Source organism: Phocoena phocoena, chromosome 4, assembly GCF_963924675.1.
Source record: "Phocoena phocoena chromosome 4, mPhoPho1.1, whole genome shotgun sequence".
Classification (NCBI taxonomy): domain Eukaryota; kingdom Metazoa; phylum Chordata; class Mammalia; order Artiodactyla; family Phocoenidae; genus Phocoena; species Phocoena phocoena.
In genome coordinates, this window is record NC_089222.1 from 127,798,115 (window position 1) to 127,821,430 (window position 23,316).

Below are 23,316 nucleotides of genomic sequence, written 5' to 3' on the forward strand. Positions count from 1 at the left end.
AATCAACCAACAAAAAACTACCACTGAACATTTACTACATTCTAGGCACTTTGCTAAGAGTTTTCCATACCATCTCATTTAATGCTCACACCCTGTCTCTGAGTTAGCAATTATTACCAACTTTATTTTACAGACTAGGAAGCAGCCCGAGAGGCTCTGTGACTTGCCCCAAATCACGTAGCAGCGCTGGAATTTAAACTCTGATGCACATAATTCTGTAGTGTGGGATGTTGGGGAATGTGAAGGTGTTTTTGGTTGTCACTATGATGGGAGAAGGAGGGTGGACATTATTGGCTTTTAGTGGTTGGGGACTGGGGATGCTAGATGGCATGCACAGGGCAATCCCACACAAATAAAAATTGTCCTGCACCCTACACAGCTTCCTAAATTCCTGTTGGACATTTATGTATTTACGATTATGTGAGTCCAAAACCTAATTCAGCTTTATATATAAACACAATGCATTTCTGCACAGTTCTTACTGTAGATCTTCCTGGAGCTCACCATTGGATAAAATGAAGAAAGAAAAACTAATTCAGGGCCCCTGTATCAGTCTGCATCTGTATTTGTCACATCCATAAGGGGGCAAACACCTGACTGCCATTGTTTCCACTGGTAGTCAAGCCTGAACACTCGTTGAAATACTTACTATAAATTACATCCACTGTCATGGACATATATACACTAACAAACGTAGTAAGGTAGAGAGCTAGTGGGAAGCAGCCACATGGCACAGGGATATTAGCTCAGTGCTTTGTGACAGCCTGGAGGGGTGGGATAGGGAGAGTGTGAGGGAGGGAGACGCAAGAGGGAAGACATATGGGAACATATGTATATGTATAACTGATTCACTTTGTTATAAAGCAGAAACTAACACACCATTGTAAAGCAATTATACCCCAATAAAGATGTTAAAATAAATAAATAAGTAAATAAATTACATCCATTGTATTGACTCCCCTACCAAACTCTGTCAGTTCAGTTTAAGATTCATTGTTAGAGAGACTTTTCAAAATGTTATAAAAGGAGTGGTGGTCTGATGATGGTGAAAACCAGAACTCAAGCTCTGAGATCTTAAATATTATTGCCTCCAATACTCTTATGTAAGATTTTGCTGTTTGTCAATAACATCCTTATTTAACAAGAATATTAGCTCTTTTTTTGTGTGCGTGTTACGCGGGCCTCTCACTGTTGTGGCCTCTCCCGTTGCGGAGCACAGGCTCCGGACACGCAGGCTGAGATGAGGCCATGGCTCACGAGCCCAGCCACTCTGCGGCATATGGGATCTTCCCAGACCGGGGCACAAACCTGTGTCCCCTGAATCGGCAGGTGGACTCTTAACCACTGCGCCACCAGGGAAGCCCTGAATATTAGCTCTTTTGATGAGGCCTAGGCAATGTAATAGCTGTATCTTGGTCAGGGATCCAGAGGCACTCAGCACGGACTTTGTCCAACTGGGCATCTACCTTGGCAATACTCAAGGGCCCTGGGGTGTGTGTTCAGTCCATTGCTTTTCTGGGGTATCTCCAAAACATTTTTGTTCTTGACCTTCCAAAAACTGATCACCTTGGGGAAACTGATCACTTTGGGGAAACCCAGGATAAATCCAGTTTTTTTTGGATTATTTGGCAAGAGAAGGAGAAAAAAAAAAATCACAGCTTGCTTTCTAACTTGTACCATCACTTCCTTGTTTCTTGTTTGATTTGAGGGAATTCTTACGGAGCAGAAGAACAGGAAAGCAGTTGAGAGTGCTGACAATGGCATCAGGGGTGGGATTTCAGGAAGTGGCTTTAGTGAAATGAAATAGTTCCTTTTTATATTTCTTCGTAAAAGGAACAGTCAGTATTATCCCATTTTTTTTTCTAAACAAAATGGATCAGTTTGGCTACTATTTAAAAATTTTAACATAAGAAGCATGTTTAAATATTGATAGAAGGCGTATAATTTTTAGTGGAGATCATATATATGCCTATGAGTACACATAAAGTCAAGATAAAATGCTTAGGGCGTATAAGAGCAGATTTATTTAACTGCGGTATTACTTATACTATTAATATGATAAATGCAAAGCTAAATTTAACTCATTAAAGACACCAAGGAAACATGTAGGCTGATATTCATATATAAAGCAGTTGAGCTCTCAAGATTTGATAGAGAAAGGGAAATTCTGAAATTCAGGAAGTGAAGCACCTTCTGGAATGTTTATAACGTTTTGCTATTCTCTATTGTGGTCTGTGGTACCAAGCTCATTGCATTTCACTGTATTCACTAAATTTGAAGAGTTAACATAAAACAGGGGCTGGAGTGTCTTTTATCTTCATTAAACTTTGCACAGTTCACAATTCTAAAGGAAATACCAAATATGTCAACAAACATCCACATTAATGTCTGTAAATTAATTTTACTCTGCTGCGAACTTAGCTTACGTTGTTAGCTTTCTAAATCCCTTTCCATAAGTTTTACCATAAATAAATTACAATTCACAGTACAAATTCGTAGTACAATTTGTAGTACAAATTGTACAAATTACAATTTGTACAAATTTATCCTCTATTATTTGTGTGTGTGTGTTCATAAAAATGATTAAGGTAAACTCTAAAGTATGTTTTATCCTACTTTTCCAAAATCAATAAATAATGGAAAATATTAAATGGGAACTTTTCATTTATGGAAAATATATATTTAAAAGACATGTGAAAAGGTCTTAAATTGTAAGAAATTGATATTTAATTCTTTATAAATTATAATTTTAGAATCACATTGGAGATGAATAAGTTCTCAATGGCAGAGGCAATTTTTGATAAAAATAGAGAATAATCTATGTATTTAAATTTTTCCATAAAAAGCTAAAACTTGGACATAAATGACAAACTACACATTTAACATTATTTGGTATAAAAAGGGCATTCAGGACTGCAATTTTCTACCAAACAAAGTTTGTTAAGACTCCATACATGTTACCTATTTCTCCATCAATTAAACAACAGTATCCTAAAGGAAAGGAAGAAATCTTGTGTGTGTTCAGTTTACAAAATGAGATTGGACATTTTTCACAAAAAATTCTCATTAGAGACTGATGAGGATTTTAAATGACCAAAATGTATTTATCTTAAAAAATGACAAAACTAGCATTCTAGTAATAATACAATTTAATAGGGAAGTCACCCAGCTCTTTGATAACTAAATATCCTTAATTTCTTTTCCTCTATGTTAGAACTATTTTTATAAATGGTAGTCTTAATTATTTTTATATTATAAATAACACTGCTATTTATGGTCTGATATTATTACTAGAAGGTACCTTTTTCCAAATTAATGAAATACATTTGGGGTGATTACTCATGTTATGAAAACAGTCCATATAAAGATTTTCTGCAATGGTTCTTTAAAAAAAGCTTCTCGGGCTTCCCTGGTGGCACAGTGGTTGAGGGTCCGCCTGCCGATGCAGGGGATGCAGGTTTGTAACCCGGTCCGGGAGGATCCCGCATGCCACGGAGTGGCTGGGCCCGTGAGCCATGGCCACTGAGCCTGCGAGTCCGGAGCCTGTGCTCCGCAATGGGAGAGGCCACAACAGTGAGAGGCCCGCGTACCGCAAAAAATAAATAAATAAATAAAAAAAAGCTTCTCCAGTGTACTTATGGTCTAATATTGGATTTATATTTAGTCTGAGGAGTAAGTGATTATATTTTGAGGTATCCATACTACATATATCCGTATTTATTACTGTCAAAATATTACCGTCAAAAGTTGCTTCTTTAATAAAGAAAAATCACAGACAAAATCCTATGTGTTCTCGGGCTTCCCTGGTGGCGCAGTAGTTAAGAATCCACCTGCCAATGCAGGGGACACGGGTTCGAGCCCTGGTCCGGGAAGATCCCACATTCCGCGGAGCAACTAAGCCCATGCACCACAACTACTGAGCCTGAGCTCTAGAGCCCGCGAGCCACAACTACTGGGCCCATGTGTTGCAAATACTGAAGCCTGTATGCCTAGAGCCCGTGCTCTGAAACAAGAGAAGCCACTGCAATGAGAGGCCCGCACACCACAATGAAGAGTGGCCCCCACTTGCTGCAACTGGAGACAGCCCGCGTGCAGCAACAAAGACCCAACGCAGCCAAAAATAAATAAAAATAAAATAAATTTATTAAAAAAAAATCCTATGTGTTCTTGAAAAACAAGCTCTTAGTATCTCGAAATCAAGGTGTTCCTATGTTCAAAATTTTATACTTTTGAACATGTAAAATGATATGGAATAAGAACTAAAAAATTCTCTCTCCTAAATAGATATTATTTGAAAATTTCTGCTAAGAAATCCCTGTGAATGAAAAGTACATAATCCATTGTGCAAGTTTGTTGACAGAGAAAATCTTGCCTTTCTGAATTATCATAGGAAGAAACGTTTAGGTCAATGTGCTTCTTAATTTTGACAGCTGCCTATATTTAACTTTCCAAACACAGAATTGTGTAACTCTTAAGCAAAATTACTTTTCATGACATAAGTGGTTCTTTATCTTTGCCTTTAACATTTAGTGTGATCTGAAACGTAATGCACTAGAATAAATAACCAATGAAGACTATTTTGGTGGCTTTCAAACTTCCATTTATGCAGGCCCCATCAAAATTTCTCTCTCTGGGAGTTCCCTGGTGGTCCAATGGTTAGGATTCTGTGCTTTCACTGCCAAGGGCGCAGGTTCAATCCCTGGTCGGAGAACTAAGATCCCGCAAGCCACGCAGTGTGGCCACAAAAGAAAAAAAAATTTTTCTCTCTCCACTGAGTGAACTGTGATTTCCACAGTTTTATCACATGTCTGTTTTCTTCAAAGGTGTGCATTCTAGGCCACTGTCTCATAAACACTAATTGAATATTGTGCTTTCATTCCAGAAGCAACAAAATACCTCTCAGTGAGAAAGCACTTTTAAAAATTAATATCAAAAGTCACCTCTTAAGAACACGAGAGAGATTATACGTACCAGACCATTCTTGTTCCCTCCTGGGCTTCTTACCTTCGTTTTCTGTGTTGGCAGGCACAGAGTCGACCCCAAAAGGATGCCAGGGCTGGAGATCATCCAGGCTGAACTCTCCATTCACGGGAAGAAGCTCCACAGTGGTTTTGGTTTCAGTCAAAGATGGCATGAGAGCATCATTGCCATAACTGATCCTTGGTTCGCTGATCATGTTGGTCAAGACATCGTCCGAATAGTTCTGCTCTTTCTGAAGCAGCTCATCTAAACAAAACAGAGCCGTGTCTTTGGTGAGTAACAGCAACCATCACAACAGAAGGAGCAGCAGCGGCTACCAACTGCTGTCTACCAGGCACAAGTGTAACTACTTGACATGCATGATCTTATTTACAGCCATAAGGTGGGTACCATTATCGTCTCCATCCTACAGATGTGAAAACTGAAGCACACGGTAGGTAAGCCACTTACACAAAATCATAGCTAGCAATGCCCAAGGTGGGATTTGAGCCCAGGTAGAGTGGCTTAGGCCAAGGCTGATGCTCTGACCCGCTGCACCACTCCCCCCAGTGGTGAAAAACCTTGAGAGGTCAAGGGCCATTCTCTCCTAGTCTGCTGTGATCACAGAGGAATGGAGAGCATGCTTTGGCGGGGTGTTTGCAGTGGAGTGGCGGCAGCATGCAAGGTACAGTTTCTTTCAAGCTGAAGGACATATCCAGCGAGTCCCTAGTCTTTCCATGAACATGTGTAAGGATAAGAAAAGCGTGATGGGACACCTGCCTGCTCCATTCTTCAACAGTTCTCATTGTTTTGCCTTGAAAAAAAATCTGTCTTTCTCAAAGGCTCCCAGGTGCTGCACGATATATGTTCTGAGGCAACAAAGAAGGCCAGTTTTGGCTTTGCAGACGTGAAGCTCTGCTCCAGCCTTCTCTTCTGTGGATAAACAGCCCCGCCTGCCAACATTTCTCATGGGCTCTCAAACCAAATATCCTGTCTTTCTCTGCTATGTCTTGTTTGCATCTCATTTCAAAAAATACTATCAGTTACCCCTTTTTAAAACTGACTAAACAAAATCAACTTCTATGGAACATAATCAACCTACGTGAAGTTCTTGTAGACCAGTGAAAATTCCCAAATTACACATTTCATTATTGAAATGCATTTTTACTGGAAAAAAGAGCTGGGAACATAACTCTGTACTGAGTGCAACTGCAGTTTTAAAAACTGAGTATCACAAGATCTGTGATTCTCCTATTATGTTGCCAAAGATTCACCAGGTTTTTCTGTGTGACATATTTTTAACATTAGAGACTTATAAATAGCATGTGTGCTATCAACAATAACATTAATCAGAACTTTTCACTTTCCAATCATACCTCTGTCAAGAGTTTACTGTATTATATATTTCAAACCAATCACTGGTTAGTATTATTGATGTAGAAAATGAAAAAAGTAAAATCAGGATTTAAATTTGATTTGTAGCATCTTACTATTATCCTTCACATTCTCTTCTAAATTCACAAAAATTTATCTGAAAAATTAAAATTCTGTTCAAATATATCTATTAAAACAGTCTGACAGACTAGCATTAAAGTATGAGATTAATGTCCTTCTATGAAGTCAGTTTTATTGCAAGATATTTTAAACGATAAAATCTCAAGCAAATCAGTCCTCTTGAAGTCTAATTTGAGTTATAATATATATCTATTTGCTGGGGTACCATTCTAAAATTCAATATTTGATGCTTGCAATGACCTTTCCCATACAGATAAAAGGCCCGCATTACATTTCTTCCAATTTTTTCATGTCTTACAGAGTGATAGGTAATGGCTAATAACTTAGCCAATGTCTACTTTAATACATTAAATGGGTCTTTTATAGAAATCTTATGCTTGTGACTGTTAAGTAGTTAAAATGTAAAGAGAGGATCTTCTGGAATAATTATTGGTGCTTACATGTTCATCTTGTGAGGGAATGAATAACCTTTGCCAGTGGGATCAGCTCCTGGCCCTACCTGGCGCCATGTTGTTCTTGGTGTCTTTGTAGCATTTACCATCACTTAACCTCTTCTTCCACCTGGAAATTTTTTCTCTTTGCCTTGTATACTCAGTACTGAGCTTGTTTCCTGTGATTTCTCTGAGTAACTCTCTGCTCATTTTTTCTAATCTCTTCATCTCTGTCATTTTCTTCTTGTATCTCTTTCCATCTCTTTCTTCAGTTCTTCACTTGGAAATCCCATCCACTCTTGAAATGCTAAGGACCCCCTACTTTTGGTTGAATCTGAAATGTATTTCCCCGGCTCTGACTTCTCCCTCCCACTCTGTGTATATATTTCTAACAGTTTGCTGGAACTATTAACTTAGATCTTCCATGAACTTAGTATGTACAAAACTGGGGGGCTTCCCTGGTGGTGCAGTGGTTGAGAGTCTGCCTGCCGATACAGGGGACACGGGTTCGTGTCCCGGTGTGGGAGGATCCCACGTGCCGCGGAGCGGCTGGGCCCGTGAGCCATGGCCGCTGAGCCTGCGCGTCCAGAGCCTGTGCTCCCACGACGGGAGAGGCCACAACAGTGAGAGACCCATGTACCGCAAAAAAACAAAAAACAAAAAACAAAAAACAAAAACTGAGCTCAAGGCTCTCCTCCTGCCTTCCCATTTTCTAATCATGGCAGAACTATTCTCCCAGCCACAGGCTTGAAACCTTCAGCACCATCTGTGACTCTATATTTTTGTGTCCCATACTTGAATTACTGACGGCTCCTTTTTAATTCCATTTTTGGATTCTCTCTTATTCATTTCTTACTCCCCTTTTCCATTACCCACCTCCCTTGAGCCATCATTACTTTTTGCCTGGATAATTCTCTCCTCAGTACTCTCCCTCCTCTAATTTTTATCCCTCTGTTTCCCAGATCTTTTCCTGATATTAAGGAATGGCTCCACCCTATTTCAACGGCTTCTCAGTTTCTAATGACTTAATCCCAAACTCCTCTGCCAAATGTTAAAGGCCCTCTGGGATCTGGGCCCACCTCATCTTTTTAGCCATGAGGCTCACAGCTCTTTGCTGTATACACCTGTGATATTGTGATTTATAATAAGAAATATTTATTTGGTCTTTATAGGCACAGAGGTACTAAAACCCTTGGAACTTCTTAGGTGATGTGACCTATAAAGGTGTCTTTTTACATTAATGAGGTGACTTCTGAAAAGCTCCTAGGTCACCTAAGGATGGGGGCTTGTCACCAGGGGAACTAACAACATGCTTAGAAGGTTAGAACTTTCAGCCTCACCCCCAATGGCCAATGATTTAATCAAACATGCCTATGTAATGAAGCCTCTGTAAAAACCCCAAAGAATAGGGTTTGCATTATTTACAATAGCCAAAATATGGAAGCAACCTAAGTGTCCACCACAGGTGAATCGATAAAGAAGATGTGGTACATATACATACAATGGAGTATTACTCAGCCATAAAAAAGAATGAAATTTTGCCATTGGCAACAACATGGATGGACCTATAGAGTATTATGCTTAGAGAAATAAGTCAGACAGAGAAAGACAAATACTGTATATTATCACTTATATGAGGAATCTGAAAAATACAACAAACTAGTGAATATAACAAAAAAGAAACAGACTCACAGATAAAGAGAACAAACTGGTTACCAGTGGGGAGAGGGGAGGGACAAGATATGGATAGGGGTTTAAGAGGTACAAACTACTATGTTTAGAATAAATAAGCTACAAGGATATATTGTACACCACAGGGAATATAGCCAACATTTTATAATAACTATAATGGAGTATAAGCTTTCAAAATTGTGAATCACTATGGTGTACACCTGAAACTTATATAATATTATAAATCAAGTATACCTCAATAAAAACAGGGAAGAAAAAAATTAAGTGAATTTAGCAAGGCTGCGGAATACATGGTCAATATAAAAACTCAGCTGTATTATATACTCAAAACAATTAGAAAGTAAACATTTAAAAAATATGCTATGTAAAAAAAAGAATAGGGTTAGGAGAGCTTCAGCATTGGTGAACACACGATGTGGAGATGTGGGAGCATGCTGGGCTGGGAGGGGGCAGGAGAGCTCTGAGCTCCTTCCCACATACTCTGCCCTAACCTTCTCTTGTTCCTGAGTTAAATCCTTTTTTAATAAACCTGCTAGTTTATTAAAAATCCAGTAAGTAAAACATTTATCTGTGTTCTGTGAGCCATTCTAGGAAGGAGGAGGTGGCTGGAGTCTCTGATTCACAGATGGCCATCAGAAGGCCAGGTGACAGCCAGGACTCGAGACTGGCTGTGGAGGGGAGTGGGGTGGGCAGTCTTGTGGAACTAAGCCCTTGCTTGACCTGTGGACTCTGACGCTACCTTCCAGGTAGTAGTATCAGGATTCGGTTGAACTGTAGGACACTCAGCTAACGCTGGAGAATCACTTGTTGGTGTAGGGAGAACTCCACACATTGGAATTGGTGTAAGAATCATAATACCACATCTGAACGGTCTGGAATACTCTCAGATGGGACCATGCATTCCCCTCAGGACACCTTTGCTCTCTGTTCCTGCTACCTGGGAAGCCCATCTCTGCTTATATAAACTATAATGAACTCTTCAGGGCCCAGCTCCAATGCCCCCTCTTCTACAGCTCTCCTCCCAATAACTTTATGAGGTAGGCATCATTACATTTACAGAACATGAATCTGAGGCCGGGAGAGGTGAATGGATTCTTCAAGATTCCATGGCCAGTAAGCATCAGTGCTGAAATCCAAGTCCTGGGCTACATAACACCAACCTCCCTGATTTAACCCCTACCTATCCAGGGTCACTCTTATTCTCATCACTGGACTGTTCATTTACAGAGTAGATGGAGAAACCAGGCATTATAAGCATGACTTCCATAATGTCTTCCACATTTACCTTGTAAGCTGACTTAAACACCATGAGCCCTGTGGAATGGTTACTGCTTTTGTCCCCTCAAATAGGCATTTCCCAGGCATGGGAGCTGGGAGGAGTCCTGTACCCATCTCAGCCATGGCAGTAAAAAAGATAGTGTAGGGAACTGTCACAGTGGAAAATCTTACATCTGTGCTTCAGAAAATAGGCATGGCATTTTAGATTGCCGCAAATCATGGTGTGCCCCCTTTTCTCTTTTACACTGTTGGCAGGAAATTTCCTCCAAATGGCTGCTAAAATGTAGAGCCCCATGGTGGTTAATTTTCCTGGTTTATTATATTCATTTTCAGAAAATGAAAGAACAAAACATTCAACAAACATTACATTTTTGGCAGACTGAGAAGCACTTAAGCTTTAAAAAAACTTTTGGTACCAAAGCAGAAATCCACTTTCCTATCTCTCTTTAACATAGGAGATTTAGAAACCACCACCTTTGGTCATCTCACTTGGAACAATGAGGTCAGTGTTGGGTTTAAGGGAAGAAAAGAGGGTGGAAATGATGGATTACTGTTAGCTGGAGTAGGATTCAATTTTCTGACCATAAAATGTCTAAGATGGCCACCTACTTCTTGACATTATTAAGGGCTCAGGATTTTACCAACTGTTAACACAACTGGCACCAGGCAATTCCTCTTATGATAAAAAAAAAAAAAAATTCAAAGCCAAATATCATTTCATTGTTCATTCTGAGTGGGACTTAGTCTTTGAATTTTGTGGCCAGACTAACTACACAGAAACCACACTTCTACTATGTTGGTGGCCCCGATGGATTATCTTTTTATCTGAATTAATTTAATATTTTATTACAATGCTTTGATGGCATATATTGGGATGTCAAAGCTTTTAGGCATCTACATTTGCCAACTGCTGTATTAAACTAAAAGGCACATCCCCCCCAAGACTCTTTATTTTCTTAAAGGCTAACTGATACTGTCCAAAATTGCAGCAGTTACCTCTGTAGTTAAATATCTTCTGTAATACCCAAGCATATGAGCCTTGCAGTTAAAAGTGGAAATATTTAACTGAATTGAATGGTGGTAATATTTAAACTACAGTGTAAACAATAAAAAGATGTTTAATTTCAAATATTAAACATGAAATGAACCCCAGTGTATGTTGCCCTCTTAAAAATGTTTCAAGGATGTATATCAAGCATACTTAGAGTAAATAAGAGAAAGAAAATGAAACACCTCACCACTTAGCTATCATTGAAAATATTTAAAATATTTTAAAGAAAGCAATATCAGGGCTTCCCTGGTGGCACAGGGGTTAAAAATCCGCCTGCCAATGCAGGGGACACAGGTTCGAGCCCTGGTCCGGGAAGATCCCACATACTGCAGAACAACTAAGCCCGTGCCCCACAACTACTGAGGCTGCGCTCTAGAGCACATGAGCCACAACTACTGAAGCCTGCGCACCTACAGCCTGTGCTCCGCAACAAGAGAAGCCACTGCAGTGAGAAACCCGTGCATCGCCGCAACTAGAGAAAGCCTGCGCACGGCAAGGAAGACCCAACGCGGCCCAAAAAAAAAAAAAAAATAATAATAATAATAAATTTATTTTTTTTAAAAAAAGAAAACAACATCAAAAGAGATCCCCCAGTGGTGATTTCAACTTCAAATGACTAACATATTTTGTTTTTGTAGAAGCAACAGACTTCCATGATAATTCATTTTGAGAGAAATGGCCTCATAAAGGACTATGAATGGGAAACAGATGAATCCTAGATAATTCATCTAATGCTCTTCCTTTAATTATTAATCCACTAGGCAAACTCCTTCTAAAAGTTTAACTGCCATATTTTAGGTTTCAAGAAAATGAAGTTTATAAACATTAAATCAATTCTTCTACAAGCTTCAGCTGTAATTACTGAACTACCTTTTCCATCCTTTAAACACATTTGGGGTGGGTGGGAAATGTCCTTCACATAGAGGAGGTCCAACCTCAGTCTTTTCCCTTGTGAAATACGGCTATTAAAGGTCTGACCTGGAGACCAGTGAACATGCTCAGGCTTGCTGGTTTTTCTACTGTATAGAACTGACCCTGCATCGCTATCTTCATTTTTCCCCAATTTTCTGATTCTTCTGGTTCCTAGTGGAAAAATACACATTTATCTGCAGTCTCTTCCCCAAATGGAAATTTTCTATCAACCTTGTGTAACAGAAGAGTCTCACATGATCAATTCTTATATTTTAACAAATGATTACTTATGCATTTAAAAGGACTGAGGATTACACCTCTATACAATGCATCCCTCCACCATGCCACCCCTGCAACTGCCACAGCTGCACTGGACGTATTTATAAAAGGGATGTAAAATTTTCCCCATCAAGAAGCTCTACTATAAATCTGCTGTCATCCATTCTAGGCATATTGCCCACAGCAGGATGATGAGATCAGATTTAATTTTCCAATCACAGTCTGTGCATGTCTGATACATGGCTTAGCATATAACTGCCACGCTGTTCATTATACTTAACATCACCATGGCCTCTGAAACTCCCTAAGCCTTGGTTCCTCATCCATAAAATTAGGGGAAGTTGGATGGATGGTCTTTGTAGTTTCTCCACTTTGAATCCTGTTATCTATAATCTTGCTGGGTGGGCATCCCCTGAGAGCTTGTCGAAATGCATAATCTCGGGTTCCACCCAGAGCTAGGGAAACAATCTGCACGTTTAACATGATCCCCAGGCAATTTTTAAAAAACTGAAGTATAGTTGATGTACAATATTATATAAGTTACAGGTGTACAATATAGTGATTCACAATTTTTAAAGGTTATACTCCATTTATAGTTATTATAAAATATTGGCTATATGCCCTGTGTTGTACAATATATCCTTGCAGCTTATTTTATACATATTACCTCTTAATCCCCTACCCCTACATTGCCCCTCCCCGCTTCCCTCTCCCCACAGGTAACCACTAGTTTGTTCTCTGTATCTGTGAGTCTGCTTCTTTTTGTTATATTCATTAGTTTGCTAATGTTTTAGCATTAGTTTTGTTATATTCATTAGTTTGCTAATGTTTTAGCATTAGTTTTGCTATGTTTTAGATTCCACATATAAGTGATATCATACAGTATTTGTCTTTCTCTATCTGACTTATTTCACTTAGCATAATACATCTGATCCCAGGCGAGTCTTAAGCACATTACAGTCTGACCACTGCCACGAGGTCTACAAAGGCATCAGTACAAAATGGCCTGTTATCCCCTTCCTACAAGACAAGCCTCAAATCAAAAACAAGGTGTGAAAGGTGAGTACGGCCAAGAAACAATATTGCCAGAAGAAACCTTGCTGCAAAACACCTCAAAGGCATGTTCATAAACCCAACCCACCCTATGGCCTTGAAGCTGTCATTCACGATAACATTTTTCTGAACCGGGAAGCCACAGGAAAGGAAAGACTAGTTATGAATTTCCTTTGTTTTGCCAGACTATTTGTCAGGCAGGAAATTACATAGGAGCCAGAGCAGGAAAGTGTTCAGGAAACAAACAGGTCATTGTTATTCAGACCCTGAGAAAAAGAATGTACTTCAAAAAGTAGAGGGCACCAGAGGACATACTTTACTGCTGTGCTCTCCCCTATAAAGACTGAATTTACGTCTTAAGCATGGACTGACTTATAGTTCAATGGAGCAGAAGTTGTTTGAAATGCTGATCTGGGGGAGAACCTATGTGGTCTTCAAGTGATTACTGCACACGGCTGGGATGTTTCGATCAGCGTGTGACTGGTGCGACAGCTATACTGTGATGGAATTGTGTCATGCTATGACATCTTGATAGCATGAGATCAACGGCACCAATGACGCCTTCCATGCCTGTGGCCTTTACATAGCTGTTAGCTCATTTGATACCCACATCAACCTTCATAATGGGATTACTACCCCCAATGACAGTTGAGCAAACTGTGACACCAACCTTGAGAAATACATGTAAAGTTATCGAGTAACTGAACTGGGATCTGAACACAAGTATCCCGATTCCTAGTGCAACCTTCTCACTATTCCATTGAAAAAAAAAACATTTTATGGAGGACGTGGCTATTTCACTTTGATTAGTAACAAATATTATAAAAATACATCCACATCTATCATCACAAGCATCCTGTTTTGCATACATTATTTTTGATCGATTTGGAAACTGATGAATGTAATGATATCTTTTTTACACGTGAAGAAACCAAGGTAATCACAGAGCCGGCGTCCAAGGTCACAGAGTTTCTTGATGGTGGGGCAGAGCTGAAAGGCCAGGTGTTCCCAGCTACACAGCCATGCACTGCTCCCTTCTCTAAGTGAGGCTTACCTGTCACTCCTGTTTTGATGGTCCACCCTCAGCAGCAGTTTCTCCTCTCACCCATCTCCCACTTCTTTAGATTTCCCTTTCTCTGGTAGACTGGTATAAATATGATGGCCACATGAACTGTCATTAGGTTTCACCGATTCTGAGTCAAATTTAAGATATTTAGACTGCTTTGGATTTTGAGCGATTTAAATTTACAAGGCTGCCATATTTTCCAACATGAGGAAAAAATGAGATATATTATCACAAAGCAAAACTGTTCCACAAATCTCGTTTTTATTTTGACCTCCCAGAAAACTGGGTCAGTCCTCTTATTTTTAGCTACACTATCAACCCTGAAAATCTCTCATGGTCTCAAAATTCAGACTCCACGTCTGAATCTGGGTTTATTTTTCTTTAGTAGTTTCTTGGACAGAGATTTTAAATGGAGCATGCTTTGTCCACTTATGGCAACAAACTATCCCTGAAGGTGATACAAACATGGCTACACGTTACTTATGAGAACATTCCTTGTTGCAAGTGACATTCTCCTGAAGCATCGCTTGTCTCGCTTAAAATGGAGCATACAGAAGTTCCTTTTCAAGACAAATTTCGTTTTGACTTTCAAACAACGCAGATCAAACAACTTAGACCTACCAATGGCCATCAGAAATCAAGATAAAAGTCAGTCAGGCTCCCTGGTTTCTAAAAACAGAGTAGAGTTCCTACTTCATGTTTACTTGTGGAACTTGAGCCAATGACCTGATCTTATTTCCAACCACAGTAGGAGTCTTGGTACCGCCTGGGTAGTCAGGAGCCTAAGCAATCCTGAGGGGAAAACTCTTCTAAAGTTTAAGCTAAAAACCAAGTTTACATATTACAGAAAGAATCTCAAAGTATGCTGTGTTGAGGGCATAATTCACATATATAAATGTGCCCTAGTTTTGAAGAAACAACACATAGTGAAGAATTTCAGTGTAAAGGGCTGATCTGTAGTGCCAGCTTTAGCCTGTATGTGTATGGATGTTTTCCTCTGGTTAATACATATAGTGAAAATGCATATATGTCCATGAGTGTAAGTAGATGCAGACTAAATGTCCTCTGCAAACTAAATTAAAATAAATGTGATTTTTATGTCTTATATCCCTTAAACAAAAGTCAATGATTTCTTATGGCCTTCAACCTAGCAAGACAGTTGTCTCTTCACATGTTAGAGGAAAAACTGGCTGTCCTGGGGTAGTTGAGAGATGTATACTTTTATGGCTAAGCTCAAGGAGTTTCAAAGTAATTATGATTATGTAGAATTTTCTCTTCAAAATTGTCTTTAAGAGCCTAACCCCTGCAGCATCACTTCACTGTGATTCCTCCTTATATAAAAATGTAGTTTGGTGCTAATTATGAGTCATATACATTCAGTGCAAAGAAAACAAAAGAAACAAAAATTCACTTGCCATCCCACCAAAAATAATTTTTAACATAGTTTTATCCTTTACGGAATCAATTATTTCATCTCGTCCCCTCATCACTTTATTATCTAGTTGTTACGACTGTGGTCAAGGAGACAGAATTTTGTGAGATTACTGAAGAAGGCCCCTGGAATTGGAGTTATCAGATTTGAGGACACAGAGAGATGCAATCACAAGAATCCATGTTTCTTCAGTGCCGTTCCAGAGTATGTATTTCTTTGTTCTCTGGTAGGTTGTTCTGCATAGTTCGTACAGTTTATTGTTTGTTTCTTTGTACTTGTAAGTTCTCCGCTATACAGTAAATTGGAAACATGAAATAAAACCTGAGGTTTGCTCTATCTGGGTCAGTATCACATTTCATTTTTAAAAAATTGCTCATGCTTTTAGTGAGCACAAGAAAGGATAATGTGGAAGATTATTTTAAAAAAGGACTCAAATGACTGTTTAACTGCTCTTGCATACATTTTTATAAATGCAAAGTCATTCTGGCAGCTGTACACAATCTGAGCACATACTCCCCTGGAGCCTTCACTGTGGATGCTGGGGCATTCTGGGCACCAACCCACAATATCCCCCCTTTTGCTCCACCTCAGCTCTAAACCAACTAAGAGAGAGCAGCTGGAGATTAAAACATCACCTTTACTTCTGAGAAAGGCCAGGCCCTCACCAGCCCACAGGATGCGAGTCACATATAGGGCACATGGCTTGTCAAGCTCTGTGCAGACTGCATTTCAGCTCCACCCTGTACCCCCAGCTGCACGTGACAAGGGAGGGAGTCTGAGTGATGCCCCTACCACTGTGTCCTGTCCAACCTGCGCACTGTAAGCAGTGGTCCTGTCTGATTGGCACCTTCTCCCAAACTTGTGAGAGAAGTCTTTCTTAGCTGGGTAAGAGACACCCTATGGGCAACAGTGCCCCTCTCAAAAGCTAGTAATCGTTCTCTGCTATGCTATGAAAACAGTGCACACTAATTGATTCATATCTGATAAATGCCTAATCGACAGAACTCTATACAGGCATACAATAAAAGCAATACTTCGCTTTACTGTGCTTTGCATTTTTTTACGGACTGAAGGTTTCTGGCAACCCTGCGTCAAGCAAGTCTATTGGTGCCATTTTCCCAACAGCATTTGCTCACTTTTTGTCTCTGGATCACATTTTGGTAACTGTTGCAATATTTCAAACTTTTTCATTATTATTATATTTGGATGGTGATCTATGATCAGTGATTTTTTTTTTTTTTTTTTTTGCGGTACGCGGTCCTCTCACTGCTGCGGCCTCTCCCGTCGCCGAGCACAGGCTCCGGATGCGCAGGCTCAGCGGCCATGACTCACGGGCTCAGCCGCTCCGCGGCACGTGGGATCTTCCCGGACCGGGGCACGAACCTGCGTCCCCTGCATCGGCAGGCGGACCCTCAACCACTGTGCCACCAGGGAAGCCCAATCAGTGATTTTTGATGTTACCAATGCAAGAAGATTACAGATCGATAAAGGCTCAGATGATGGTTAGCATTTTAAGCAATAAGGTATTTTCTAGCTGAAGTAAGTACGTTGTTTTTTAGACATAGTGCTGTTGCATACAAAAGAGTACAGCATAGTTTGAACATAACTTTGATATGCACTTGGGAAACCAAAAAATTCACATGACTAGCGTTATTGAGATATTTGCCTTATTCTGGTGGTCTGGAACCGAGTTTGCAATTATCTCTTAGGTATGCCCGTATTTTGAAGGATGTAAGGTATAGGTTACCAAGGCTGGCTAGCTCATGGTAGAAAGTAACATTTTCAACATCCATACATAGGTGTTTTCACTCAAGGAGCCTAAGATTTATGCTGGTAAGTACAAGGGGTGCAGGCAGGGGTGGGTAAGGTCAGCGCGAATCACAAGCGAGCATGTTCCTGCTCCTGCAGACAGCGTATCATGTTTGTATGCGTGGCAGTGCACCTGAAAGGTTTATCTATGCAGGTTGAAAAGAACCACATCAGCCTTCTATGCTCTTCTGCACACTGGCCTATGTTTGTTTTCTTTAATACAAAATGGTTCTGCAGTGAACGTTTTTAGAACAGCAATGGTCCTTTTTCTTCTGCAGTAGTGGACTCACGGGATCCCTTAACAATACAGGGGGAACCAAGCCTGGCGATGGAAAGTGCTTGGCATCTGAAGCTTGGTGATGGATGGAAAGTGTCTGTCTTTGGGGAAGCATTAATACAGCAGATGTGGAGAGGCTGAAAGGACTCACTTTAAGAAAATTAATCTGGAGTCAAGAAAATCAGAATCATTTTATTATTAATTAATGAGCTCATTCATTCATTTATTCACCTGTTCAGCAATCCTACGTATTCCAGGCCAGGGCAGGAAATGACTAAGGCAGTTTCTTTTTACTCAAAGCTCACGGCCTCAGATGGGCATAAGAGTAATTCCTACACAAATGCTATGGTAAGGGGTATAGACAGAGCGAGAAAGGAACAAACTGGGACTTTGGGGTGGGGGAGATAGTGATATTACAGCTTCGCTAAGGAAGACAGGCTACTGTTCTAGTATTTACAAGTGCATGGATCAAGGCACAGAGGATGGGCTGCCCAAGAGCTGGGACTCTTCTGGTTCCTGGGACACAAGGGAGGTGAAAAGGGAAGCAGCTTAGACAGAAGCTAGGGGCTTTACATTTGTGGGATACACACAGGGCGAAGGAATATACTGACCTGCACGAAGAGTAGGCCATTCGCAAAATCCAGACTATGATTATTCCATGGGTTGAGTGGCCCGCAGTTCAGTAATAAGTAAATTATAAAGAAAAGAAAAGGATAGAGGGGAAATCTGAGGATTATAAAATCCTAAAGAGACATGTCAACATTAAAAAAAGGGGAAGAAGATAGTGGGCAAGGATGTACACTAGTGATAGAAACTGAAAGATGTTTAAGGAAGTGATACAAAGAACAACAGTGTTACTTTGGAGGTGGTGGGAGGTGCACCAGGGAGGTTGTGACTGGGATAGGGTGGAGGTGCTATTGGGTGGCTGGTAATATTTTCATTCTTGACCTCAGTTTTGTCCATCAAAAGAGCAAATATGGGGGGAGAAAGACAGGTTCTATTTGGACACATTGAGTTTGTGATCATGGTGGACATCATGGTGGAGAGGTCTGGAGCCCCTGGAAATATGGGCCTGGAGAGCTCATGGAAAGACTGAAACAGGCCCACTGGGAAGCACTGGGATGAAAATGGGAGTTTTCCCATTTTCCCAGGTATTTTAGTAAAAAAGCCCACATTAGATTCCCCCAGGGGGATTTATCATACGTTGAATTCTGCTAGATAATGAACAGTTCCATCCACAGTGAAGTGTCACATCCTCACTAAAAATTCTTTACAGTGTTGAACTGCTGTGCTTAACAATAACATCAGATTGGTGGTTACTGTTAAGAATGACATGGAGCAAAGTATTTTGCATCCAGAAAGTGTCACAGGTCTTCCCCTCACCCCCTCTTAAATCCAATCATTTCAGTATGAGCACCCATGAGATATGAAAAAAAAAAAAAAAGCAACCTTATTTTTTTTTTTCTGCAAAGAACACATGAGAAAACTGTGTAGGAGATAAAAAATAAAGTAGACCCAACCCTTTTGCTAATTTACCTTTGAATATGCTCTCCCTTCAGACAATGATGAAATGAAATGGGGGTGCTGTCATTGAGGCCAGCCAGCTCTGCTTCAAGTTCCCTGTAAGCCACGAACCCTGGTGCCAGAGGTGTGTTCCACTGAACATGGTGGAAAATTACCCCAGATGACCACTTCCTCACCAAGAATGGATAACCCATTTTGCTGCCTGAGACAACTGTTTCCACGATATACTCCTTGCTGCCTTGTAATAGGGATCTTGCCCTAGTCTTTCCTTCTAAACTGTTTCTAATCTCCGCACTTTCCAATCTCAGCCCTAGACCTCGTCCAAGCCCCTGATGCTTTTCCTGTTGAAAACTTACATGGAATTCTAGTAATTTCCCTTCTTCAAAAAAGTTGCTTAAAAATGTTATTTTCATCTCAGCAGAGTCCTCTTCCACCCTGCTCTGAAAAAGTCTCAACTCAGAAATAATAAAACAAAAAACAGACTTCATCTTAAATTATGATATACTATATAAAGAGTTATCAGTTTGGTCTCTGATTTCTATTCTTTCCCCTTTTACACAATCAGATTAAAAATATAACTAGCTTTCTCTGAATATACAGTATCAAAACATGATCATCTTCAATAATATGTAAATAATTAACCTCAAAATTTAGAGCCCTCTACATTAATTACCACAGGGCTCCAACAACCTTTTGTGTGTGTGTTTGTGATATAAGCAGTCTTTATTCGAACATACTATAAGCTTCAACAACAAATTAAAAAATGATTCAGCTTATGGTGCATTTATCCATGTCTTTTCATCTTCCAAGTGTAGTAAACATTAATTAACCTTGGCTAATTAAAACAGTCATGGTTTACAAATTTACTCATTAATCAGCCTCAAGCAAATGCAAAGGATTTAAAGCCTTTCACAATTTGAACCAGTTAAATATGGAAATTATTTTTTTTTAAGTGAAGAGGTCATAAAAAAACATGCAGTCCTTTGACTTAAATTTGATAGTGTTTTGGAAAGAAACTTGGACAATTTTTTGGATTTGTAGAAGTCAAAGGAAATTAAAAATAAAACTGCCTGGGACTTCCCTGGCAGTCCGGTGGTTAAGACTCTGCGCTTCCACTGCAGGGGGCGTGGGTTCCATCACTGGTTGGGGAACTAAGATTCCCCCATGCCCGTGCGGTGTGGCCAAAAAATATATAAAAAATAAAAAAAACCTGCCTGGTATGGGTTGAATTGTGTTCCCCCTCCAAAATATATCGATGTCCTAACCGCCAGTGCCTCTGAATATAACCTTATTTGGAAATGGGATCTCTGCAGATGTAATCAAGTAAAGATGAGATCATACTAGAATAAGGCCCTCAATCCCAGATGGACCCTACAGGAGGCAGGTGGGCTCTTGGTCGTATTGAAAACGACACACAGGCAGAGGTTGGAGTGATGTACCTACAAGCCAAAGAAACGTCAGTGATTGTCAGCCACAGCAGAGGCAAGAAAATGGAATGAAACAGATACTCCCCTAGGCTCTTCAGAGGGAGCATGACCCAGTGGACACCTTCATTTTAGACTTTTAACCTCCAGAATGGTGAAAGCATAAATTTCTATTGTTTTAGGCCACCCAGTTTATGGTCATTTGTTCTGGCAGTCCTAGGAAACTATTACACTACCCGTATAAGTGAATATTAACCATCTGCTAATGAGATAGCCATTTCTGACTATAAATATGCAAGAGTAGAATGTAGATTTAGTGGGCCCTTTATTCAAGGCTTGGATAAGTGGATTGGAGAGGAGTGAAGAGCTCTATAATCTAATAGTCTAATTTGGCGCCATCAGTGCAGAGATGTTTTCCCTCTGAACACCAGAAAGCGTTTCAATGGAGACCAAAAGGTTTCTCTGTTTCAGCTCTCAGTATCTCTATTCCCTTCTACAAGGAAACCATCCACTTCCTTTTCTGGACCCTCACTGGCTGCACGGGAATTCTGGGTACCAGTGTCAACACAAGCTCAGCAAGGCAGTGGAAGGGCCTCAGTTTCAAAAACCTTGTAAACACAGAGGTTATGTTATGTTCTTTCTAAGAAGCTGGAAGCTGAATTGTCCTTGGCAGCACAATGCATGGCAAATGCCTGGCAGGTTTCAGGTTTTATTAACTCTAGGGTGATGAAAGCATAACCATCTCTCATGCCAGAACTGAGTCTGCATATGCCAGTATGACGTAGGTCATATCTCCATTCAGCAGCTAAATGGAGTGATGCTCAAATAGCTGGAGTCATCTATAACATTCAGCATATCAATTTTAACTTAGAGTCCATTCAACAAGCTGGATCTTAATGAAACTTCTCCAGGGGCCTAAAGTTTTACTTTTATTCTTGTATGAAATATGGATGATTGGAATAGAATATTTTACAGAATTAATGTTTACTACAACTAGGTTATTTGCGACTTTTGGCTCAAGACATGAGAAAAGATGGCTACCAATACCTGGTTGTGGATTTATCCTGCTCTACTTTGTTATCCTATCTGGTCTGTCCTTATGCCTCAACACTGGGAATGCTTGGCTTTCGTCACTTAGAGATGAAGAGAAGAATATGGAGAAATTAGTAAAAGAACAACATTTAAAAATCCATCAAATCAATCCATGTCAAGTGTATGCATTTTATATATCAAAGAGGTCTGTATTTGAAGTTCACAAAGAGAGAGTAGAAGGCTGCTGACATGAAAACTGGTTTCAGTGACTTAGGGTAGAGAAGCAGGAAAAATGTCTTTCATGGCCTCCCTTGACTTTCTGAGGATGAAAGAACCCACATGCACTAAATAGATGATGGTTGCGGAATACTGAAGACGGGGTACACTGGATCTATCCAAAAACATGGTGTAGCCAACTATTATGGACTGGATTGTATCCCCCCCCCCCAAATTCATATGTTAAAGCCTTAAGCCTAATGTGACTGTATTTGGAGACAGGAGCTTTAAGGAGGTAATTAAGGTAAAATGAGGTCATAGGGTGTAGCCCTATTTCAACAGGCCTGGAACACCTCTCTCACTTGTGTACAGAGAAAATGCCACGTGAGGACACAGCAAGAAAGCAGCCATCTGCAAGCTAAGGAGAGAGGCCTCAGGAGAGACCAAACTTGCTGAGACTTTGATCTTGGACTTCCAGCTTCCAGAACTGTGAGAAAAAAAAATTCTGTTGCTTAAGTCACCCAATCTGTGGTATTTTATTATGGCAGCCTGAGTTGACTAGAATGCCCACCTAGTCATACCCAGATCAAAGGAAGATCAGTTAGAAGAGCTTTTTCAAAGGGATTTTGTTGCTTTCTTCTTCTTCTTCTTTTTTTTTTTTTGGAAAGGTAATGGCTGAAGATGAGAAGAGGAGTGTGAATTACCAGTGGGTCACCAGGGATGTGCAGTGAATTTTATGTCCTGCCCCTTTCATAAAAATGACAAGGAAGAGATTTCTTCCAAATGTGACCCAGTCCAAGGTTGGAAAATATACTTGACCTTTGGGGCTTTTCATTTGCCTTACTTTTTCTGGCCATTTGCCAAGAAAGTTCTCAAGTGCTAGCTGCTCTGCTACCTGCCTTCACTACAGGCAGAGGGAAAATTCCAAAGGACGATTTCCTCACACGTCTGGGACATTTCCAGTTACGTGGTCTACTTGCTTTGGGAGAAAAAATAGATGGTGTATGATTTTTATGCCAAGTCTCCACAGGAGATACTTTAAGCAGCAGAGGAATATAATTTGCATTCCTGTATAATCAGAGAAATACGTACACTGTTGCTTAACAGAATGAGATGCTCTCAGGTCTGGCACCTGAAGTTGGTACCCAGCGTGCCTTGTCTTGGTAATTATTTTTTGTCAGTTCGCTATGGAGACACACACTTCCTGAGCTAATGTTAGGCTCTCTGACAATCCTCCAAGATTAAGCTTTTACCATTTGTCATTTACAATGCTGACAACTCCAGGTGTATTTTGTCAATTTTCCCTTTTATCCCTTATTAAAATAATATCGCTTTCGATTTGAAGAGAGCCTAAATCAGTAGTTTC

The 23,316-nt window shown here is 40.1% G+C and overlaps 1 protein-coding gene across 7 annotated transcripts in view; it reads right to left on the reverse strand.

Moving 5' to 3' along the window:
* APP (amyloid beta precursor protein) overlaps window positions 1-23,316 on the reverse strand; it is a 275,416-nt gene that overhangs the window by 21,898 nt on the left and 230,202 nt on the right. For all 7 annotated transcript variants that reach the window (XM_065876966.1, XM_065876968.1, XM_065876967.1 and 4 more), the window contains one exon: window positions 5,005-5,226. In XM_065876966.1, the coding sequence (XP_065733038.1) occupies window positions 5,005-5,226 (222 nt within the window). The remainder of the gene's footprint in view (window positions 1-5,004; window positions 5,227-23,316) is intronic.